Source organism: Talpa europaea, assembly GCF_964194135.1.
Source record: "Talpa europaea genome assembly, chromosome: 2".
Classification (NCBI taxonomy): Eukaryota; Metazoa; Chordata; class Mammalia; order Eulipotyphla; family Talpidae; genus Talpa; species Talpa europaea.
The window spans coordinates 96,688,554-96,707,140 of NC_140068.1; the positions used below are offsets into that span (position 1 = coordinate 96,688,554).

Sequence of the window (18,587 nt, forward strand, 5' to 3'; positions counted from 1 at the left end):
AGTTGCACAAATGTTACCAACTCATTTGTCATGCAAACAGTGCTTCAGAAAGAAATAAAATACTATTATGTGGTATATGTGTTAGGCAATCACTACATCAAATTCATGGCATTCCGTGCAAACACAGGCAGAGAAAAGGAAAACAACACTTGGTGAGAGAAATCGCACCACATGGGAGCAGCTAAGTCAGGGGAGATGGGGAGGCTAACAGCAGAAGCCTGACCAAGCCGAGGCTGTAATTTTCCCAGCAATTGTGGCCAGTGTTGAAGGTCCCTGTGAGAGCAAGTGGCAGGAATGCAAACCACTGGCACAAGGGTCTTAGCAGGAATCCACGGAGGGTGGGGTGGGGGGAGAGACAGGTGGGGGTGGGCTATGGGAATGCAGAGGAGGAGGGGAGTAGAAGAGACCAAATTGGAGCGTAGAAATGGAATGGAACCTACCGTGCTGGCAATAAATGTTTGGGAAAGTCAGCTGATGAAGGATGTGGAAAGAATACAAAGAGGGAGAGAGAAGCAGAAGGAAGACTATGAACCATAGCTCTGTGTTTGCCACTATCCCCAAGCTTCCCTTAGGGGTTTCCCTGCTAAGAGTCTTCTTATAATCAAGCAGCAGGCCCTGTGGGAGGTTCTCCGCAGCACTGATGCTGCAGAGATAGGGGTTAAGCATAAACACGCAGAGCCTGTGCCAGGCACTGTCCTAAGCACCTTATACAAATTACTTCTTCTAATCCTCACAGCAACCCTGGCCAACAGGCTGGAAATGTTAATTGGATATGATCACACAGCTAAGAGTGGCGGAGTTGGGATTTTCACAAATTAAACTACAAGCGACACAAGACTGTCTCTAGGGCCTTCCCCCACCCATTCTCCTTATGAAAAGCCCACCAGGCGGCCATATGGCCTCCCCCAGAAGCCTGAGCCGCCCACTAGAGCCCAAGGGCATTTGACTTTTCTGCCTCACAGGCAGGGCCCTCAAGCACTTGGTCAGTGACTTAACTGCCAAGAAAATATACAGGGGGCGGCTGGCCACGACCCGGAGTGGAACCAGGCCTCAGAGCGTGCCTGGGGTCCAGTCCTCGCCCAAGCAGCCGCCTTCCCTGAGCGCGAAGCGATCAACAAAGGCCAAACAGCGAGGGGCAAAGGGTCCCCTCGCTCCACAGTGTCTTGCTTTCACCATTAAGCAATCCATCCATTAAATCGCCACGACATCATCACTGAGTGCCTACCCGTGCGGGGGACGCGCAGCGGGCGGGGGTGTAAGACTGGCCTTATGGTGAACACCGCCGACCTAGAGGGTGGAAGAGGGGCGACAACGCCACAGCGGACCTTCCCAATATGGCGGCCCTAGAGGCCGAGTCTGACCTCCTCATCATGGCCGGCTCATCCGGCAGGTCCCGACCTCCTAAACATGGCGGCCACGGCGACCTTCCCATCATGGCGCGGGGCCCCGCCCGCTCCGCTGCGGCCGCCGGCGAGAGCAGTTCCGGGTGCGGTGCGCGCCGGGGGCGGGCGGGGGGCGGCGTCCTGGCCATGGCCGGCCTGTCGGACTTGGAGCTGCGGCGGGAGCTGCAGGCCCTGGGCTTCCAGCCGGGACCGATCACCGACACCACCCGGGACTTGTACCGCAACAAGCTGCGCAGCCTGCGGGGCGAGGCCCGGCTGCGCGGCGAGGAGCGGCTGCGGGAGGAGGCCCGGCCGCGGGGCCAGGAACGGCTGCGGGAGGAGGCCCGGCTGCGCGAGGAGGCGCCGCTGCGCGTCCGGCCCGCCGCGACCTCTCATCGGGCGGAGCCCTGGTTCTCCCCGCCGGCCTCAGGCTCGACCCACGCGACCTCTGGGGCCTATGGCGACCTCGGGGGCCCCCCGGCTTCCTGGCCCGGGAGCCGCGGCCTCGCCTATCCCGCCCGCCCTGCGCTCCTCAGGCGTCGCGCCTCGGTCCGGGGCAGCTCCGAGGAGGACGAGGACGTCCGGCCACTCGACAGGGCCCCGTCGGGCCCTGCGGCCCGTCGCTGGTGGGCCCCGACCTCGGCCCCGCCGCGGCCGCCCTCCGCCCTCCTCGGCCCGGACCCGCGTCCGGGCCTGCGGGCCACGCGAACGGGCTCAGCGGGCGCGGCGAGGGCCCGGCCCGAAGTGGGACGGCGGCTGGAGCGCTGCCTGTCCCGGCTCCTGCTCTGGGCCAGCCTGGGGCTGCTGCTCGTCTTCCTGGGCATCCTCTGGGTGAAGATGGGCAAGCCCTCGGCGCCGCAGGAGGCGGAGGACAACAGTACGTCCCGGGCCGGCGCTGGGGAGGGCCCTGGGCGCGCGTGTCCACCTGGACGACCACCCGTTCCTCTCAGCGCCAGTCTGCTCGCTCCGGGCCTTGTCAGCCGCCTCTGGCCGTCTTCTTACCTCCAGACCTTGGCTTTCCTTCCTCCAGCTGTGGGAGGAGAGGGCCAGGATTTCCTGCATCTGTAATAATTTCTCTCTTAACTTTATTCTGTTCTCGTTTTCTGCCTTAGCCCCTCCTCTCAACTCTCCCTTTCAGCCACATGCTGGAAGCAATCTTTATTTATAGTCCCTTTCACCCCAACTCCTGGCTGTCCCTCTGGAGAGAAAGCCACACCTCCCTCTGACAGTTTCACCCTCTTCTCCCCCCCCCCCACTTCCTTTTCAGTGCTTTCCCCACTTACGATCTCTTGTTCATTTCACATGTTTAGTGCCCGTTTGAAGGCACCCTGCTTTCACTGCCCCCAGATGGGAACTGATTGGGGTCCCACTTTGCAGTACCAGAAAGGCCACATGCTCCACTTCTTTACACTACAGGGTCCTCATTTGTCAGAGTTTATAGTAGTCTTGCCTAAGAGACAGGTATGGACGGGCCTTTTAAAGAGTTCAAACTCATAAGCAGAGGCGTTTGTCATTGCTTGCAGCACCCTTGTAGAGTATGTTGAGGTGGGGGCGGGGGGCCCTGTGATTACAGGACGTTCCCAGCCATGCTTCTGTCCTCAGCTATGTAATTAGATATACCAACAAGAGGTGTGTGGGCTACAGTATATTTCCTGAATAATTGAGAATTTATGTGTGTTCTGAAAGGAAAATTTGCCTTTCAGGTAATTCTGGGCTATAGTCTAACAGGAAACAAAGTAGAGAGCATTTCTTTATACATTTAAGTATAAAGCGACATGGGAGTACACCCATATTTAGTACTCTTTGCAAAGCATGAATGATTGATACTGTCCCCAGCCTCAAGCCAAGGCCACATCTTTCCACTCCTAACAGAACAGCTGAAATGCAGGAAAAAGCTAACTTGTCTTAGCTATTGCAGCAGATGGATGTTTGGGTGTATGGAAAGTCTGTGGGCATGGGGATTCCAGACTTATGCACACACCCAAATAATTTCCTGACTGTGAGAGCAGCTTATCCACCTGCTGGAGAAGGTCAGCCGATCCGGGAACCATGGTACTTACTGCATGGCACTAACTACACCAGCGATGAGAGCAGTGTCACTGTCATACTCACTGCTGAGATGCTTTAAGACAACAGGATTCCCCTGACCTTCCCCTCCACCATGGATTATCCCTGTTTAACATGTTGTTTACGATTTACAAAACCATATATGTCGTCTCGTTTAAGCCTAACTCCCCGAGTTAAGCAGGGAAGGCCTTAGTGGTCCCATTTTGCAGATGAGGAAGCAGAGATTCAAAGAAATTAAAGGAGTTACCCAAAAGCCCAGAGCTGATCCTTCTCAGCAGGGATTAGGACCTAGTTCCTAACCCAGCACTGGGAAACCCTTACATTTTATGCTCCACATTTTAAAAGAACCTCATTTAGATAACATCTTTCTAATTCTCACACTTAGATTGGTAATGTTTTACTTTCCCTGATTTTTTGAAAGTGCACCTTTTTTTTGTCCTCTGCTCCTCAGCCTACCCTTTTTAATATCCTCTGTGTTTCTTTTCTTGGTCTCAGTGAAATTATTGCCAGTGGACTGTGAGAGGAAAACAGACGAGGTGAGTCTGAGTTTCTCCAGCTTTTATTATTTCTCCCGAGATGTTAGCCTCCATCAGGAGGGAAACTTCCCCAGGAAAAAAAATCATAATAGGATCATTTTCAGTGAGTGCTTCCTGTAATGTACCAGAATCACATCGTGTTCTGTGATGTTTGTGTCAGACTCAATTGTGGCAGTGAAGAAGTACTTGAAACTGAGAATTAAGCTCCCAAGATCCAACCCGGGGCTTGTTGCACAAGCTCGCCCTTCAATCGCAGCGTTGGGGACTTTGCTCTTGTGCCTAAGTCCATCTGGGGAGATGCAGCAGGCTGTGGTTGGAGGGCCTCTTAGGCTCAGCAGCAGGAGGCCAGGCTCTTGAGTCCACATTCTCCAGGTATATGGCAGTGACTCTGAAAATACCCTTCTGGTTTGAAACCTCGTAGGGGTTTGTTTTAAACACATCTAAAGCAGAGTTATTCCTCTTACTCTCTAGATTTGATGAAGCTTTCCTGTTTCGTACAAATAATATTTGGGGAACGTGAGCAGCCCCTTCCTTTTATGAGTCATGAAAGAGACATTAGCACGGCACTGGGATGCCGGTGCTGGTGGTAGTCGGGAGGATACAAGGCAGTAAATTTTCAGGTCATAAATTCTACCAGGAGTCTTAGGCTGCCAGAGGGCATGACTTAGTAGTCTAATTATTAAGTGGGCAGATGTGGGGCCTCCCCGAGTCCTCAGTTAACGGCTCTGGCAGCCTGAGGACTGGGAAGGCAACGACTCGTGGTCATCTCAGCGCCTCACATTGATGAAGGGACGTCTGGTGCAGATGACTGGTTTTATCTCTTTGGCTTGTGCTGTGTCATATTTGGGGTGTTTTATTGCATTCATTTATTGCATTCATCTCCCAGATATCTTTGCTTCCCAATTGTTTTATAAAAACAGTCATAATAAGTTGAATCTGCCTTCCATCATAAAAACCACAGTTGATGATTGGAGGAAGTGGCCCAGGAGCATAGGCAACGGGTGGAAGGGAGACTAGAATTTCAGACTGAGAACGAAAACAAGAAAAAAATACCGCTTTTCTGTACGACTTTGCTGGTGATGTTAGTTTTGTTTTTAAATTAGAAAAGGGCTCCTTGGTTTCCATTTCTTGGCCCATTATATCTCTAGATGTAGCAGACCCATCCTGAATGACAGGTTTGCTCCCTGGCCCTCCTCTTAGCTGGACTGGCTGGTGCCCTGCGAAGTGAGTTGGACAGCACAGTCCAGGTTCCTGCTCAAGATGGCAGTGAGCAAACCGTCAGAAGGCAGGCTCCAGGCCATGCTCTCTTGAGATTTCATGGGGCTCCATTGGCCTTTGTGGAGGGCAGATGCGGGAATCGTCAGGCTGGGAGATACTTAGTGGCTTTGATGAGGTTCTTGCTGAAAGGTCTCATTTTTTTTGCGTGGGTCTAGGCTCACTCAGCCCAGACAGGTATTTGCATTTCAGGTATATGTCCTTTCGCTCTTAGTAGACTGTGACACTTTTCGTTGTTCTTTCTGCCCTTTTTTTTTTTTTTTTTTTGGTAAAGATTTATTTATTTATACAAGAACTGGGGTACAGTCAGAGGTACGGGAGGGTGAGAGAATTCACCAGAGTCAGAGTGGGGAATAGAACAGGCAGACGGACCAAAGACACTGCTGAGCGGAGCAGCGGGTGAGATAGGAGAGGCCTGCTGTGCCATGTGGGTTTCTCCCTGGCCGGCTGGGAATCAAACCCATGCTGCAGAGGCTGCGGACAGCTTCACAGCACGGCACTCAACTCGCTGTGCCACTGGGGAGGCCCCTGTTCTTTCTGCCTTTGTGTGGCTGAAAATATGGGACTGGCTTCAAGTGGGTGTAATGTCTTAGACCGGCTCATTGTCTGGTCCCTGCTCTGCCAAAATACCAGTAAGTTTGGAACTGTGTTAGTTGTTACTGCTTTTTTTCTGGTTGTGACAGTTGATGTTTAATGTAGAAAATTTGAAAAATGTGAGACTCACCCATGATTCTGCTACTTTAGAGATAATCACCATCAATGTTTTGGGGCATTTCCTTCCCATTTTATCTCTCCGTGTGTATGTGTTTATAGAATACACAGTCTCCTTATCAGTATTTCCCATATCACTAGATATTCCTTAAAAAGAAGTTTGGAGACCTAACTCTGCTAGGAGATAAGTGAGTCCACAATTGTTCATGGACATCTATAGCTATGTATGTAAATTGTGGTTATAATATCTCATGCCTTGTAAACGCTTTTGGTGTCTAAGCAACATGGAGGGACACACCTTGGCCTCTGAGACTGTTTGAAACCAAGTCTCTCACCATACAGATGAGGGCAACAAATGAGCCCTGGGGAGGAAAGCGACTTTGCTTCCTTCTGTAGTTGCAGAATCAGGCGCAGAACCCAGGCCTTTGGCTTCCCGTCCAAGGCTCTGCCCAGTGACTCCCCAGAAGAGGCCCAAAATGTGGAGGTAGACTTGGAGTCGAATGGTCAGGCTCTGCCATGATGGGATTTCAGTGACCCTACTCAGTTTTCTAAACCTCTGTCTCATTACAACATGTGGCGGCGGGATGAAAATGGATTACTCAGAGTCCATGTCCAGAACAAGGTGAAGCCTCGAGGGACCACACCAAGAAAGTACAACCCAGCGCCAAAGGCAGTCTCGTTTTTATTTAAAATCAGACAGAAAGTAAAGAGATCAAAGAAGCAAGCAGGCAAACGGGGAATGCACAAGTGTGAGGGGGTTGTGTAACCAGCTGCACCAGCCAAGGTTGAGAAATAAGGAGAAAGCCAAGAAAAGTCTCAGTGTTTATGCTGCTCTAGCCATAACACCTATTGCTGTTTCTGCACATGCTGTTTTCAGCATGTGTGGATCCTCATACCAGGACTTTTGCCCTGGAAGTTTCCTTATTAACTTTCCTTGTTTCTGCACACTGAGAGGCACAGAATAGTCAAAGCAAAGAATAGTTAAGGCAAAGACACAGAATAGTTGAGGCCCGTAATAATACAAGTTCCTACAAACGTCAGGCTCCTCATCTGAGGAACTGAGGTACAGTGAGGACCCAGCACAAGGTTGGGTCCACACCGCTCAGCTGGGCTGTCATCCACTGTCACGGAAGAGTGACTTTTTTTTTCTTAAATGTTCTAAATCCACTAAGTCCAGTAAAATGCTGTGAGCTCCATTACACGTGCTGGAGGATGACATGTGCATATATTCCTTCTTTCTCAGACATGACTTTTTTTCTCTACGGCAATTTCAAGATTTCTAGAAATGTTCCCTTTTTATGGGAATCCAATAAAACTAAGCAACCATTTGTAGCAGATCATCCACAAAGCCACACACACAGGTGAATTGCAAACACCTGACCCTCTGAAGAAATGGATGAGAATGGTGTGAGGGGGAGACTAGTCAGTATTTGCTTTTCTCTCCCAGGAAACCTAGCCAAGCATTTCCCCCACCCCACATGGCCACTGCTCCACAGCCCCACTTATTCCAGTGGGAACTGTGGAGCAGAGGCTGGGGAACCTCCAGGATGGCAGACCCTTAGGATTGTGTCTGCTTCCAGTCTGCCTCTGCTTTTACAATGTTCCTTTCCAGTCTGTTAACCCGATGTTTATTGACCCTGTCCCCAAGCCTACCACTTTGCAGAATATATTTTTTGTAAGTATTAAGTATACCTTGCTGCCTAGTACTTGACAGCCTGGCTGAGGAGATAAAGCTAGACAGAGAGACCCCCCCTTAACTACCCCTCCATGCTGACTGCTTGTCCTGTGCCCTTTCAGTTCTGTCAGGCCAAGCAGAAGGCGGCCTTGCTGGAGCTACTGCATGAACTGTACAACTTCCTGGCCATTCAAGCAGGTGAGTAGGTCTCATGAGGTCCAAGGTTGCTCATGAGTGGGTTGTGGGCCATTGCCTGTGTCAGCCAGGCCGAGACTGACGGGCAGATAGCTGAGACACTCTGTGTTGTCTCCCAGAAATACACTCAGAAGCCGAGTCTGCACTCCCTCCTCCCCCTCAAGCCTTGTGTTTGATGGAAACATATTTGGTTCCCTGAGCCCCTTTAAGGGTCCCAGAGGTCCTGACATGTACACAGGCCTTTTAGCTGATTGTCTGTCTCCTCTGGGATGCCCACCACCTAATGCTTTGTGGGCCCATGTTGCACTGAAAGGGGCCAGACCTCTGGTTTTTCTCCCACACCCACATTGCCAGTATTCCCACATAGGCTCCCTTGCACCTGAGGTTGGCCAGGCCAGGTAGAGAGATCTGTGCAGATGGTAGGCAGTCTGTGTCGTGGGCTGATCAGACTCAGGCCTGCCTAGCCTCCCAGGCCCTGGTTCTGATTGCCAAACTGGCGTGGGTCTTCAGACAAATCCCTGATCATCTCAGGGCCTTAGTCTCCCATATGACTAATCTTGGTCTGTCTTGCTTTACAAAGTGACAGTCAAGTGCTGTGCTCTAGAGGTGGGCATTCTTAGCAATTCCATGAATACCTCTTGAAACTCAACCACCCAGGACTCTCCTACCACTTTACTGGTAAAGCCTTCCTTGAGGCCAGAGATGTCACCCACATTGTTCCTTCCACATACCTGGGGTCTAGCAGACTCTCAAAATTGCTTACTGATGACATAGGCTGTGCCAGTATTAAATATACTTGGCAAAAGAACCAGATGGAGTCTTACTAGATATTCAAAAGGTGCCTCTTACCTGTGGCGCCAACCCTTTTCGAAGGTTGTCTCTGGGAAGTCAAAGCTGGGTGAGCTTGTACTGGGACCTCAGTCCTCAGGGCCAGTCTTGTGGGCTTCGGCTCTGCCACTTCTTCCCTCCTCTGTAGATGGTCAAGGAGACAGTGTGAAACTGCAGATGGTCAAGGAGACAGTGTGAGCTCCTTGGTCAGAGCCAGGGCGCACAGCATCATAGTCATGGGCATTCCTCTGTTGCCCAGGTGCCCAGAATAGAAATCATAGCCTAAAAAGGTATGCCAAACTTCTGTGGCTCTATTGTGATCAAGACCCAGCAGTATCAATATCACCTGGGCGTTTATGGGAACTACAGCACCTCAGGACCCATCCCAAACCTATTGACTCAGAATCAACAAAGTTGAGAAACTCTGCTCTTGAACTGTGCATCCTAGTGGACATTTCTCCTCCCCCTCATTCTACCCTCCACGTGTAGTCCTGCCTATGCCATCAAGGGGGCTGGTACCTGCTATCCTCTGACAAGTCTGGGAGGGGCAGTCCTGGGAAGACAGACACTGAGACAGGCTCCAGGGAGTGTGGGGTCTCCTGTCCCCTTCTCTTCTATAGGAGATCAGTGGTGGGCAGGGAGGGCACTGTGCTGGACTTCGCAGGCTATGAGCCTACAGCCCAGGGTCCTGCCTGCAGGCTGCTTGTGGTCTCCATAAGAGAGATAGGTCGCCTCCATGCTGACCACTTGCGGATTAAAGATTCACTTGGATGAGAACTGAGCGGCCAGAACTTCCGGAAATATGGAAGAGTATCACAGAGCAGGTGGCATCCATGCCAGGCCCTGAAGCCCAGTAATTATGTATATATGGGAAGATGGACAGACCAAGGAGGCAGGAAATCACAGTGTCAGGGATAGTGGCAGTTGGCTTTAGCGGGGATGGAGAAAAAGGGAATGATATTTGGAAAGATCAGTTGATGCCCACTCTGGACAGCATGGATGCCAGGCCCCTGGCACTTGATCTGCTTGCAGGGAGGCTGTTGAGTAGGGATGCGATGGACTGATGCCAGGAAGGCAAATGTGGTAGAGTCATGTCACTTAAGCAGATTGATTTTAAAGCTTTGACAATGAAGCATGTAGAAGAAGATAGAGGAGACCCGCCAGGAGGCCTTGGGCCAGAGTGGTCTGGGTAGGGGTGGGAAGAAGAGAAAAGCCGATTTGGTCTCAGGAACCAAAGATAACTTTGAAGTTGGAGAATTTGGCTGTGTTGGGTGTCAAGGGATGGGTTTCAGTTCATTCTCAAGATTTTTAATGTCACCTTCAGCCACTGGCTCCCCAGCATACACACAGAGCCTGCATCTGAGGCTATGCCCAGTTAAGAGCAGTCAGCATGCGTAAGGGTTTCGGCTCTTGTGTGTGCCCAGCCCTCTGCAGTCCTGCTCTCAGGGAGCCTAGGGATCCATGGGAAACAGCACTTGATGGGAAGGTGTGATGGAGAGCCGAGGGCTGTGGTAGGCCCCCAAGTCTGGAGGTCCCTATGTGCTGGGGGCTTTTTAGAGGTGGTGATCCTTGGGCTAGACCTGGAAGCCTGGGAAGACTAAAGGGAGAGGCTGCCAGCTCCATTTTGGGTGACAGAAGGCTACCCAGGGTGCTCAAAAGGGAGCTGTGGCCAGAAACACCACATAGGCCTTGCTGTCTAACACCTCTTCCCCTGTGGGGCATTTTGGACATCCCTTCCCAGAACCCCTCAAAACAGTGGGCATGGCATTCTGGATCACCTGCCTGTGTCATGAGTCCAAATCCCTCTGTTGCCTGCGGCCTCTTACCTTTCCTTTTTTCCCAGGCTGTGCTTATTTATAGTGCCATTCCGGTACCTTCTAAAGCTATCTGTCTGATCCTTTTAGGGATCAATTGCAAACAGACCTTGGTATTGGGCAGCTTTTTAGTCATTTAATGCAAATCGCCGCACTGCTTTGCAGGTCAGGTTTTAATGATCTGGAATCGATCCAAGCTAAGTGGCTTTTGATCTTGCTGCAGAGTGAAGATGCCCACAGAAGCCAGAGCCGGCGGGCCACATGCTCCCTATCAGAGCTGATGGCATGATTCTTGCTGCATTTTTTAGTTCATTTCAGAGTAAAATTTTTTTTCACCTCTTCTTTGTGTTTGAATGTGTGTTTTTTTCTCCTAGGTAATTTTGAGTGTGGAAATCCAGAGAAGCTAAAAAGCAAATGCATTCCTGTAATGGAAGCCCAGGAATATATAGCAGTAAGTAGGCTGCAGTGCTTAGCCATTCCCCAGAGGTCCTGGTGCTTTTCTATTGATCTTTCAAGCCCTGCGTTTTTTTTTCCTTTTCGTTTTGTGTTTGCTTTTTGGCTTTTTTGCTTTCCTTTTTTTTTTTTTTTCCTCAGTTGATTGTGAGGCCACCTTAAGTTAAGGCAACTGTGAAGGTTATGGGGCCAAGATGAGCTTTGCACCAGGCCAGGTCTACTGACCAGCCGGCACAGCCGCTGTCACCACCCTTTCTCTAAGTGTAACTTGGTCCTCCTTTGGCTCAATTTTCTCCCCTTCTCAGCAGCTTTAAGAATACACCTGTAACAGGTCCATTCTCTCCCCTTAGGATTACCTTGTGGGTTGCTCAGGATCCATTTGATTTTCCTCATGGTTTCAGATGTATGGAACTTTATAACTGGCAGAAACGGTAGAGGTCACTGCCTTCAGTTTTCATTTCACAGATGAAGAGACTGAGTCCTTGAGAGGGGCAGGGACTTTGCCAAGGCTGCTTAACCTGGACTGGCCCCTGAGTTCCACACCTACACACAATTGGATAAACATTTTACCCAACATGAGCTGCTAGCTCTCTGGCCTAATGCTTCATTCCTTGAAAAAATCATATTCTTTGGCTGCCTCAGGCCTGCATTGTCTTCCTGTGTTTGCTTCCGCATCACCTCCTCTGGTTATGGCCTCTTCTTTGCCTCTCATCAGCCCCACATTTCCTGCCTGCCAGTTTGCTGTGCATTTTAGCGGAACAGGGCTTTGGGGCATGCAGAGGGCTCCAGAGAGGGCTTTCTTAATCCAGGAACAAAATAATGTTCCAGCTGCTCCGCCCATACCCAGAACTAATCTTCTCTGTCCCCTCCCACAGAATGTGACCGGCAACTCTGCCAAGTTTGAATCTGCACTGACCTGGATACTGAGCAGTAACAAGGACGTGGGCATCTGGTGAGTGTGGGCGGGGCAGCACACAGTGGGGAGGGCACCTGCACCCCTGTCCTCATCTATCAGCTGACTCCTGTGCTCAACAGGGGAGTTTCAGGTCTGAAGTTAGAGGGCCGGCCTCCCGGCTGAGTTGTTCTGGCCTAGACATCAAGCCCAGGCAAAGGAAGGAAAAAGTATCAGGAATGCTACATAAGGACTGCTGTCAAAATGAGACACAAAATCCAGGTGTCAGGATGTTAGCCTGATGTTTCAGCTAAACCTGTTTCAAGTCACTCAGTCTGCGCCTTTGTAATTTGCTGGCCCTGCATGGTTTGCTGGAGAAGGCATTTTTCTTACTTCCTTTCCTTGGGTGCTAGTTTTCATTTGTAGATGAAATGATTCTGTATGTTGGTTTCGCTCAGTATGGAAATTGCAAAAGGAAATACCGGATTTTATTCTGACCGTGCAGTTCCGCCTCATTTCTATCTCTGGTGAGCACTGTTAGCAGAGATAGCGGCCCTTTCACCCTCCTGAAAGGCCCCATCTGGCTGCTCAGCTGGGGGAGGGACACACCACTGCTGGGTGGCGGGGGGTCCCCCTGCTGGAAAAGTACTACGTCGTCACCCCTCCCACTTTTTAGGGCTTGTCAGGGTCTCTGTTCAGGTTACAGCTCCTGGTATTAAAACACGCTCTGGGCTTTTGTTCTCCTGCTCTCTAATCCACCCAAATTACTAATTCCATCAGTAGTGCATCCAACAGGAGCCCCTTGGGCAGCGCAACCTAAAGCTTGATAACCGGATGCATGGCATGATTAAAATTCGCTGGCTTAAAAAAAAAAAGTAAAGCTTCCCTGAGTGGCTGACTGATTTTCCTGTGTTAGAAAAGGCGGAGGAGAATGTGGATTTTATCCTCAGCCGCCTCACTGAAGCTGCTAACACGGTGGAGTCTATCGGGGAAGGCAGCCTGGAGGGGGACTTAGCCCAGCTCAGATGAGCAGTGTCCAAAGTGGGTCGTAGAAATCAGGACACTTCGGGTACCAGCCTTTCAGTGTGCAGTCCAAAACATGAGATTGTCACCTAGCTGGACGACAGGGTGCTATCAGCGTCCCCGCGTGTCCTGGCACCTCCTCACTGGGGCGGAGGCAGTATGGCTGGGGTCTGGCCATGGGGGGCCTGGTGGTTCTTATTCCCTGCACCTCAAAGGGCCCCTGATCTTTGCACTTACACAGCTCCTTGCCACGAAGGGAAAGCATACCCTCTCCAGCTCTGTCTTCAGTTCTTGCCATGCAGTGCAAAGCCAGCAACTCGATAAACATTTCCATTTCTCTATGCTGAGAGGTGGGAATCCAATCTACAGTTTAATCTTCTACACACTGAGAGGGGCTGGCAGAAGACCCGACAGAAGAGGATGTCACTTTAGCAGTAGGGGTTCAAGCCTGCTGCCATCTTTAAGACTTCAGTCTTTCTAAGTAGCCAACATGGGAAATTTCTGGAAAGAGTGCAACCATAATACCAAGTCTGTTATAAGCAAGGAGAAGCCTCAAGGCCCCTCCTTGCTTCTCTTCCTCTTGCTGAACATGGGGCTTATGCCACACCAGAACTTTTGAACACGTTTACAGCCTGTGTCCTGTTTCAGGTTGAAAGGGGAAGACCCTTCGGAATTGGTGACAACCGTGGACAAGGTGGTGTGCCTGGAATCTGCCCGCCCTCGCATGGGCGTTGGCTGCCGCCTGAGCCGCGCCCTGCTCACTGCTGTCACCCACTTGCTTATCTTCTTCTGGTGTAAGTCTTTTCCTCCCCTCAGCCCTTTCCCTGCCTTGAGACTACTCAGTCTCAGTGCCTCCTAGAGCCCAGCCCAGGGAAACTCTTAGGCATGAATGATGAGTTCTAGAATCCAGGCCCAGAGGGTTCATTTTTGTCCAGTGAGCCTGAAGCCTGTCTGCTAAAGCCAGGGTGATGACAGGCTGGCTTCTGCTGGGGCCGCCATCCTTTTGGAGATTGGCAGTAGGAGCATGAGGATCACTAGAAATGTCCTCCACTGAGGACAGGGGACTCACTGTCTCTGAAGGGGAGCCTGAGAGGCTGGGTGGGCCAGAGGCTGACTTCTTCCCTCCCTGGACCCCAGAGAGCAGGCTACACTGAGGACGAGGAAGAGCAGCAGCAGCAGGAACTCAACCTAATTTTGCTCCCTGAACAATGTAAACATCTCCTGCGGAGCTACAGATACCTGATAAAAGCAGGAAAAAACTGGGTGCTGAGCTGAAAAGGAGACCGCAGCCCTTGTCTCCCAGCATCAGGAGCTGCCTTTGAGCAGTGACCAGGGGTCTCTCTGAAGGTGAAAAGGCCAGTCACAGAAATCGTGGTTGGTTCTGCAGAGATAGCGGAGTCTCAAATCATAGGCCGCCTGGGCGAGCCCGCGGCTCTCTCACCCACACCATCAGGCACAGTCATCGTTATCGGCAGCAGCATCGCGAACACAAAGGCCCCAGCATGTATATATGTATGAAACGCGGTGTTCTGGTTCACGAGGGAGGAGATGAAAGCCCCGGGATGAGGTGGGGAGGAGCTGAGATCTGGACAGCTGGGGCACCTCTGTGGTGACAGCCGGCTGGGAGAGAGGATCGCTTAATAGCAGGTCCTCCTTTTGCATTTTTGAGTCCTTTGTTTCCCTGCCGGCTGGCCTTGGGCCTGGCGCCCTGGTTCCCAGAACACACTGGGCAGCTCACCCATGGCTCCAGCACAGTGACTTGCCCCTAGTGAGTCCCACTGAGCAGCTGCATAGATGAAGGCGATGGAGGGATTAACAGCACTTTGTTCCCTCACAGGCTTGGCTTTCTTATGGGGGTTACTGATCCTCCTGAAATATCGGTGGCGGAAGTTGGAAGAAGAGGAACAGGCCATGTATGAGATGGTGAAAAAGATTATAGGTGCGTGGTCCCTGGTGAAAGGGCTGCTGTCGCCCACCCGAAGGCCCTCGCCCTAACGGTGCCCTCTGTCCTGCAGACGTGGTGCAGGACCATTACGTAGACTGGGAACAGGACATGGAGCGCTACCCCTACGTGGGCATCCTGCACGTGCGTGACACCCTGATCCCCCCACAGAGTCGGTGAGTCCTGGTCGGATCCTGGGAAGGAGACCTCGCATCACTCATCTTGGGGGCAGTTCAGCCCCAGGGCCACAACTGTGGATACTGGCCACACCTGCTACTCCTCTAGCTCAAATCTTTACGGCAGAACAGGCAGGCAAGAGGTGTAGAAGGGTAGCCCACTCCTCCACAGAGGTGGCGGCACCCTCAGTGTTGATTCTGATTGGGGTGCCCTGGCCAGCAAGTCCTAGAACCCCTCTCCTTTGCCCCATGGCTCAAGCAGGGAAGGACCTGATGGGTGTCCATGAGTGGAAGCTCAGAGAGAGGTGAGCTCCGGCACGGGACAGCCACGACTTTCGTTCTCTTGCTTTGATTCTCATGGTCCTGCCCTTTGCGGGTGTTGTTGGAGGTGGAGTTCCTTGTGATTACAAGATGGGGCTAGTGGCAGCTGGAGCAGCGTCTGCCTGGTCACACCAGCAAGAAAGAGGTGGGCTTCCTGTTGCTGTCCTGAGCAAGGGGAAACAATTCCCAGAAGCCACCAGTGATGTACAACTTAAGACTCCACTGGCCAGAATTGGTTACTTGTCTATTCTTGAATCAGTCGCTAGCCAGGAGGAGGATTTTAACCATTGACCCAGCATCAAAACACACATTACCTAAAATGAGGCCCAGTTCGTGCACATATGCACCCATGCAATACGTGTAGTTGAAAGCAAAGCTTTGCCGCTTCCAGGGCACAGGGCTGGTGGGGAGGAGTGGCAGGCCACAGCTTCCACATGGCCTGGGGATGCTGAATGGACCCATGACCTAACTAGGGGTAAGGTGGAGTTGGGGGACAGAGTCCCTGGAGGCCGCCAGCCAGGCCCACCGGGTGTTGGCTCAGGTTGTGAGCCCCACTGCAGTCTTGGGCCAGATGCTGTTACCCGCTGGATGACACCCAGTGCTCACCTTGCTGAGTGAGCCTGCACTCCAGTCAGCTCTCCACAGGTACAAAGCAATGTGATGCTCACCATGGCCCTGGTGTGAGAACAGTGGCACTGATTTTACAGATAAGGAAAGTGCAGCACAGGGGGACGTGCTCAGCCCCACGGCTGGTGGCATTTCTGTGCTGCCACTGCCAGGCTCTCCAGTGGAGTCACTCCTTTACATGCAACCTAAGAGGAACATGAAGAGCAGAATGTTTAAGGAGGACATTTAAATGTGAAGATACTTCATAACTATCATGTCCCCCCCCCCCATCCCACCCCCGGGAAGGTGGTGGGCAGGAAGCTTAGAGCAGACTGACCGCAGGTGGGGTTGTCCTTGGTCCCCAGAACATGGGGGCAGCCACTTGAATGTAAACTCCCACCTAATTCCTGGCCTGCTCAGAGTTGTCGTGTGACCATGGGTAACTCAGCCTCCTGAGTCAGTGACCTTATCCCGGAGACAGAGATACGACCACTGCCCTCCGTGGGCGCAGTGAAGAGGCCATTGTTCAATAAGTCAACAAATGTTTATGAACACCTACCGCGTGCCACACAGTACGGGTCGTGGGGCAAGCAAGAAGCAAAACTACTTGCTGGAGCCCTGATTCTAGGGAGGAAGACAGATGGCAAGATGCATAAGGAAAATGTGACAAGGCCCAACGGTTGGGGAAGGGGAGCTGGGGAAGGGGAGTTGGGAAGGTGACCTCACAGCTCACTGGGTCAGCACCTAGCACTTGAGCATCATCAAGGGGCAGCATTACTGCTTGTGCCTAAATTATATACAGCACGCAAACTCCTTTAAGAGTAGGAAGTTGCACTGCAGCCACCACACCTCAACTCTTGTGCATCAGTAGAAACAACAGGGGCCTGAGCCCCTGTCAGTGAACCCTGGGGGGCCAGTGTCCTGTTGGCTCTGAGCTGGACTCATCTCCCAAGTGATGTGGTGGGGCCCGCCGAGCTCTCAAGTCATAGGATGCATTAGCTCTTATTAACCCTGCGTGGGCACGCTCGGTTCTGCCCTGTGTTTGAGGGCCTGCTTGTGAGAGTGAGGGAGAGCTGAAGAGGTGGTTATTGAGGAAAGCAGGGGAGTTGATGAGAACAGCTTCTTCTTTTGCTTGTTAATCGGCAACTGGGAAGGAGGGGCTGGGCTGAGGCACCGGTCCCCACACATCCCTGGCTGTGCCCCTTCTGGAACCTAGCATAAGGGACTCTCTCCACAGTGTATGTGGCCTTGGCCCAACCAGCCAAATGGGGTTGCTAAACAGCTGTAGGTGGGTAACAGGTCCTGACTCCCACTCTGCCCTCCAGAAGAAACACCCCACTCTGTGTCTTGCTTACAGACCACCTCAAGAACTTCCTTTCTTTGTCCTGTCACAGGGAGGTGATCTGCAGTGCTAACAAGAGGCAGGGGCTCATCAAAGGGCAGACGTCAATGCAGCCCTTCCTGATGACCTTGGCATCTTCCTGTCAAGTCTGGAAGGGGAGTGGAAAGGAAGCTGTCTAGGGACCCAGCAAGCAGGGACTCTGGCCCCTGGCCTGAGACCCAAGACCAGTCAGCCAGGGAGGGGCCTCACCTAGCATGGCTGTCGTTCAGAAAACAGCTCTAGTCCCTTGACGGCCCTGGTTGGGTGCTTAACTCCTCCCCATCCCTGACATGCCGTGGAGTGTGGACTCAACAGCCACTGTTGAGTGGCCACTCTTTCATTAGCCCACACAGAGCATTCAAATGCAGCCAGCACTGGTGGTGGGACCAGCCTGGCCCCTGCAAGAGCTGGCCAAGCACGGCCTAGTCCTGTCACCTGGACTGCTCCGGACACCTCCAGCCAGGTTCAGTCCGTAGTTGAAAGCTTTTGATGCAAGGAAGGTTGAGAAATCCTTTCTTCCTGGCCTAAAGTTTCTCTCCTCTGCAGGATTCCTGTTAGTATATGATGGCTTTTCCTCCTGCAGACAAATTCTGTGCTGGATCTCCCACCCCCATGCCTACTTGTACAGAGGGTGTCCACACACCAGCTCTCCTCTCTCCACAGCAGCTGCTCCACTGAACCTGGCCCCTCTTGTTACAGGAGGCGCATGAAGCGGGTCTGGGACCGGGCTGTGGAGTTCCTGGCCTCCAATGAATCCCGGATCCAGACAGAGTCGCACCGCGTGGCTGGTGAAGACATGCTGGTGTGGAGATGGACTAAGCCCTCTTCCTTCTCCGACTCAGAGCGATAAACCCGGGTGGGGGCCAGTTACCATCAGTCTGCCCCAAGACACGACGGCCACCAAACATACTGGTGCTGAATTCACACTTGCCTTGACTTTTACCCTCCTTCCAACCCTGGCTCCAAAGTCTCACTAAAAGACCTTTCAGAGTTAGCTCAGTAGGGAAATGCAGGCTTTCCTGAAGGGGGAAGGGGAGAAACCAGCGGTCAGGTGGGTAACTTGTCCTCTGCATTGGTCTCATTCTCTTTGCCCCATTTTGCTGGCAAAAAAAAAAAAAAAAAAAAAAAAAAAGGGTTGGTTTTCATGAATAAAAAAGGTAAAAGAACAGTGGCTTTGAGACCCCGCAGAGAAGTGTGAGGTTGGGTGGGCTGGAGCTAGTCCCCCGCAGTGAGTGCCAGGCAGTGAGGTGGTGAAGCGCCTGTGGGAGGCAAGTCTGGGGATGGTGGGTGGGGCGGAGGGGTAGGGGAGC

General features: G+C 52.1%; 1 protein-coding gene across 2 annotated transcripts; it reads left to right on the top strand.

Moving 5' to 3' along the window:
- Positions 1-1,514: 1,514 nt before the first annotated feature.
- LEMD2 (LEM domain nuclear envelope protein 2) lies at positions 1,515-18,155 on the top strand (the record flags this gene model as incomplete). 2 transcript variants are annotated; one of them, XM_084228155.1, is made up of 9 exons in its annotated part: positions 1,515-2,259; positions 3,945-3,985; positions 7,769-7,844; positions 10,858-10,934; positions 11,812-11,888; positions 13,500-13,645; positions 14,689-14,790; positions 14,867-14,969; positions 17,977-18,155. In XM_084228155.1, the coding sequence occupies 9 exons, from the start codon at positions 1,530-1,532 to the stop codon at positions 18,125-18,127; spliced, it is 1,503 nt and encodes a 500-aa protein (XP_084084281.1). In that variant the 3' UTR covers positions 18,128-18,155. The 2 variants fall into 2 exon arrangements, with proteins under 2 accessions (XP_084084281.1, XP_084084282.1); XM_084228156.1 differs by having other exon boundaries at positions 1,530-1,884.
- Between the last annotated feature and the right edge of the window lie 432 nt (positions 18,156-18,587).